Source organism: Etheostoma spectabile, chromosome 2 (genome assembly GCF_008692095.1).
Source record: "Etheostoma spectabile isolate EspeVRDwgs_2016 chromosome 2, UIUC_Espe_1.0, whole genome shotgun sequence".
NCBI lineage: Eukaryota > Metazoa > Chordata > Actinopteri > Perciformes > Percidae > Etheostoma > Etheostoma spectabile.
The window spans coordinates 4,735,404-4,740,432 of record NC_045734.1 but is presented as its reverse complement, the minus strand read 5'-3'; the positions used below and the strand labels follow the sequence as shown (position 1 = coordinate 4,740,432).

The 5,029-nt window shown below is 41.7% G+C and overlaps 1 protein-coding gene across 25 annotated transcripts in view; it reads right to left on the bottom strand.

The window, feature by feature from the left end:
- rims1b (regulating synaptic membrane exocytosis 1b) overlaps positions 1–5,029 on the bottom strand; it is a 174,675-nt gene that overhangs the window by 120,543 nt on the left and 49,103 nt on the right. For 22 of the 25 annotated variants that reach the window (XM_032526701.1, XM_032526719.1, XM_032526776.1 and 19 more), the window contains 7 exons: positions 4,713–4,812; positions 3,971–4,094; positions 3,815–3,871; positions 3,454–3,500; positions 3,185–3,300; positions 2,968–3,098; positions 2,071–2,242 (listed from right to left, as the gene is read on the bottom strand). In XM_032526701.1, coding sequence (XP_032382592.1) covers positions 2,071–2,242; positions 2,968–3,098; positions 3,185–3,300; positions 3,454–3,500; positions 3,815–3,871; positions 3,971–4,094; positions 4,713–4,812 — 747 coding nt within the window. The remainder of the gene's footprint in view (positions 1–2,070; positions 2,243–2,967; positions 3,099–3,184; positions 3,301–3,453; positions 3,501–3,814; positions 3,872–3,970; positions 4,095–4,712; positions 4,813–5,029) is intronic. The other 3 variants (XM_032526711.1, XM_032526759.1, XM_032526749.1) reach the window with 3 other exon arrangements.

Here is a 5,029-nt window from a genome sequence, read left to right as displayed (position 1 = left end):
ACCTGCACCTGCACCTGCACCTGCACCTGCACCTGCACCTGCACCTGCACCTGCTCTGCCCAGAGGAGCCTTGGCCTCCTTCCTTTATACCAGAAGCCTCTCCTACAAGACAAACCAAAGTTAATTGGAAATTAATCAAACACCATTATGTTATTTTACCATTCCCAAACATTTCTGGCTACATTAATACACAATATAACAACTATAATATCAAAAATGAAATGTTACATGCTCAACAAGCTTCTCAAAACAGAACTCTAGACACTCCTGCACACCCCTCTGTACTAGCGGACACTTGGACCATTCTGGGTCTTTCCCTCTAAAAATTACTCCAGACTCTGTCACTTCCTGTTTGCCACTTCGACCTAGATCCCTGCTTGAAGATGAGAACAGGTGAATGAAACCTTGGGTAACTCCACTAACCTAAAATAAATGACTTGAAACGAATTGTGTATGTGTTGTATTTATCCAACCATGATCTCTAGTCTTTTGACTTGTACTTAAATGAGCTGAAATAAAATGACAAACCATGTGTTCATTGATTCAAGCCCACATGCTAATGATAATACTCACGCAAACCGTCCTATGCTACTGCTCATACTAAGCTTAGCATGATAAGACCTACTACCACCGGTTTAAATGAACGCATGGGGTAGCCCCATGACAGAGAGACTGTGGGATCCGGACACTAAGTTAACAATATGACCGACGTTATGTGTGTTATTTTACCGACAGATAGGCTGAAACTGACATTTGGATATTTGACTTGGTAACAAAATGTTTGCTGCAAACGTAATATTAGACATAATGTTAGCCTTAGTGTCCGGATCCCCCAGTCTCCCTAGTCTCTGTGCTGATTCCTCACGTCTGTATCCACTTTTGTCTTCATAAAAGCTCAGTTTTTCGGGTCAGCAGCTTATAAAAACATAAGTCATGGGTTGTTTATCCTATTGGTAGTAAATACCACTACAATAACGTTTAGGCATTTTTGTTGTTTGCTAGCAGACAAAATTGCCAAGGAGGCTCCTTTACGCAATACAAGTCACTGGAGAGGAAGCAGCCTACAGGAGGGAGGAGGCCTAACCGGTGTCAAGGTGTGAGAACAACAACCTCAACCTTAAAGGGACAAGAAAAAAGAGATGAAGGTGGACATGAGGAAGAAGAGGAGACCTCATCGGCCACTGAACATCCGGGAGCTCAAAGTGGAGAGGGTGAGCAGCTTCTAATACCTGGGTGTCTACATAAGTGAGGACCTCAATGGAACACTTAACACCACACAGCTGGTAAAGAAGGCTCAGCAGGGGCTGTATTTTCTAAGGGGGCTGGGGAGGTTTGGCATGTTGCCTAAGATCCTCAGCAACTCCTACAGCTGCATTGTTGAGAGCATCTTGACCAGCTGCATCACCGTGTGGTACTGCAGAGCTACTGCTATGGACCACAAACGCCTGCAGAGAGTGGTGAAGATTGCAGTACCACTGCCCTCTCTGCTGAGCATCTACCACCACAGGGTCCACAGGAGAGCCGCCTCCATCCTCAAGGACCCCACGCATCCCCAGCACGGACTGTTCACACTTCTACCCTCAGGCCGGATGTACACTGTACAAGTGTTAAATCCTTTAAAATTGTTTTAATTTATATATATGTACAGTATATCTTGTAGATTTTACATTGTTTGGCATTCGGTGGACAGCAAAAGAAGAATTTTATTGTACAGGGAAACACGTGTCTTTACTGTGCATGTGACAGTAAAACTTTGAAACTGAAACTTTGAGAGTTGTTTTCCCCTCTGGTGGGCGTGGCATTCAGAGTCCATCCCTTTAACACTCCTCTTCACTATCACCTCTCATGCATTCTTTCTCAAAGCTTCAGTAAAGGGCTGGAAAAGTAGCTTATGATACAGCATATACTGTATATGTAACATTATAGTATTCACTATATATTCCAGTTTATTGTCCGTGAGAAAAACACACATAAGATAACAGCATTAAGAAATGCAGGTAATGTAGCAGCAATAGCTTTATCTGCAAGTGTAAAAAATATACAAGTATATAGATATCATGTGTGTCGCACCTCTCCCAGGAATTCACTCTCCTCCTCCTGGACTCGGGGCTGGTCCCACACTGTGATCTCTAGCATGCGCTCTCTGAAGTCCCGCCGGTGAACGTGGGAATATAGGAAGGTCTGGTTCCACTTGGGTTCAGCGCTCTTCTTCACTGTTTTAGTCCGCCGTTTACTCTTATCACTAGAACAAAGGCATGAACACACCAAGTTTAGATTCCAAGCATGTTTCTAACAATGACATTAAAAACGGTGTTCCCTGAAAGGTCCCCAATCAGGCTGATTTACTATGTATTTAGCACAGGAGTTTTTTGCATAATGTCAGTGTGAATATACCTGTCTTTACCCTCGGTCCGTTTTAGCACTTGTATCTATTTTATTTTATTTTTAAGATTATTTCTCTTTAAAGCCACTTCTGGAAAAAAACCAGTCTTCTCTGATTGGTTAGCATTTCCAGGTCTTCCACATCTGCACTCATGCAGTCATTGCACTGTAGCGGCACTTTCTACCTATATATATATATATATAGTATATATATATATATACTAGTATAGTATAGTTGTGACGTCACAACTGTACAGAAGTCCTGACGGCTTGTTTAAAGGCACAGTTTCTGAATACAGGCTTTGTGCATTTCTCTTTTATAATCACAAAATACATGGAAATCTCACTTTTTACAATATTGGACTTTTAAAATAACAAGGATGGATGATGTCAAGTTGTTGGCATTAAATACTTTTTTAATTCTTCATACAGCAAATTAAAACTATAAGGTTAAGTAGATAGCTATCCCTCTGATTATAGTCATTACTGCTGGTATGATGCTCATTTATCATGTAGTAATTACTGGTGTACTGTGCGTGTGAGATGGACCCACAAAATGCAAGAAAATGAATACAATGACCTTACCTCCTATCAGGCAGGAAGTACATCTTGACATAGGGGTTCCGGGGTCGTCCGTCTGGTCGGGGTGGCAGGTCTATGGCTTGAAGGACGTTGACGATCAACTGATGGCCCACTTTGTCGTACCACAGCTTCACCTGTAAAAATGTGTGAAGATCGTTAGCCTCCATGCATGTTTATATCCATTCACATGAACCACATGTCTCCTCTTTCAGATACTCACAGATAGCTGTCCAGGCAGTACCAGAGGAAGGTCTCGAAGGGTCCCGGGGCTGGTAGGGGACATCACTGATATCGAGGGACGGTCCATCTTTTGCGACTCAAAGGAACTGGAGCCTGCTGTTATAGAGAACAACAGTTGTTAGAAATCAGAAAAAAATGCAGTCAACCCCAAAATGTAGACTTAGAGCACACTTTGAAGACTGTAGTTCTCTCCAGATAATTTACTTGTAGCCATATACAGCCAACAAAGCAGCACACATAAACACTTACTAGATTCTAGAGGAGGGTGGGATGACTCTGGGATTCTTGGGATGTCTCTGTTAAAAAGCAAAAGAGAGTCAGTGAGTTCTTCAAATGTACAGAATATGCAGTACTTAAAGATACTTTCAGGATGCACAGTCGGGACTTTTGTAAACATTCATCTGAATGAATGAGTGAAAGATTTATGTCGACAAACAATTGTATGGTAGAAGAAGATTGAGCAGTCAATCAAATACACGTTTACACGTTAAACGGTTAGGGTAGTAGAGGAGAAAAGGGATAGCTGGAAAAAGGAATTTATCTTTTGGATCTTAGGTTTTAGGAAGACGTGAGGGGAAGGGGATCCACCCATTAAATCAACACTACTTACTGATATGCTCTATATACTTTTCTCAAGAAGTTTTTGGACATAATTCGGTGGATAGATCTTTGAGATAAAGGAAGGAGACATATCAAAAGTGTCTGTCAATGCCAATGTTCAAGTACTTTAATGATAATTATTGCATGTTGATGACGTTACTCTTACCCTATAGGTCTTGAAACAACTATTTCCACTTGAGGTTCAGCCTTGGATTCAAGGATAATGTTGTACACTTCTTTCTTAGTTGCCCCTGGCAACGACTTCCCATTCCACTGCAGCACCTCGTCACCTGGAACCAAGATGGCCGACATACATAATGATGATCCAGCCTGAGGTTCATCTCGCAGTTCATTTGATTAGAAAAACTAACACAGACTTGTACATCTTGAAGTCAAACTGAAATTTAAATTCTCTTCATTTTTGTTGTGAGGAAATATAAACCACAATGCTAATGCAGCTATTATGCATGTTTTTCAAGAGGATAAAACTGGTTTTGGAAATATTTGTGGAAATGAATAACTTTAAGTCTGAGTGGGTGCTTCTTTTCACAACAGTTGGAAAGCTGAAGTTGCTATCAACAGTGCACTGTTTTCTGGAGATTGTCACACTTTGTGTAACCTACAAAAAGACACTTTTGGACTTGTGTTGGCTATCAGCTGAAAGCGATTTAAGCTGTCTCACCTTTATAACATTCAACGTGCAATATGTAAGCTGCTAAGTTTCTATTCCACTCAGAAAGTGCAAGCTAACAAGCAAGGCTAAATAGCTTCACTTAGAAAGTGGAAGCTAGTTCTATGCTTGCCAATGTTAGCACTGATTCCCCCTGGATATTACTCTTTGTTTGGGCTATTTTAACTACTGCTGAGTCATCTACAGCTCCTGCACACTATAGAAACAATGTTTGCACCTGCTCGTAGGTGTCCCACAACATCTGCAAGGCTGCCTTTCTTGACTTTGGTGATGAAGGCCCCGAGTCTCCCTGTCTCTGTCATCTTCCCTCCTACCACCTGCACACAAAGGAGAGAAAGGAGAATGAATGAATCTATATCGACAAGGTTTCTTTTTCGAGGATTATTCAGGTGCCGCCGCAAGTTCTGCCATTTTCGTCCAGATGTCCCTCACCTTCCGCTTTCTTTGTGTTGGCATTCTAACCTCCGGTGGATTTTTGAGGACTACGGTTACCTGCTCCTCAGATCTCTACAGCTAGCTAGACTATCTGTCCAA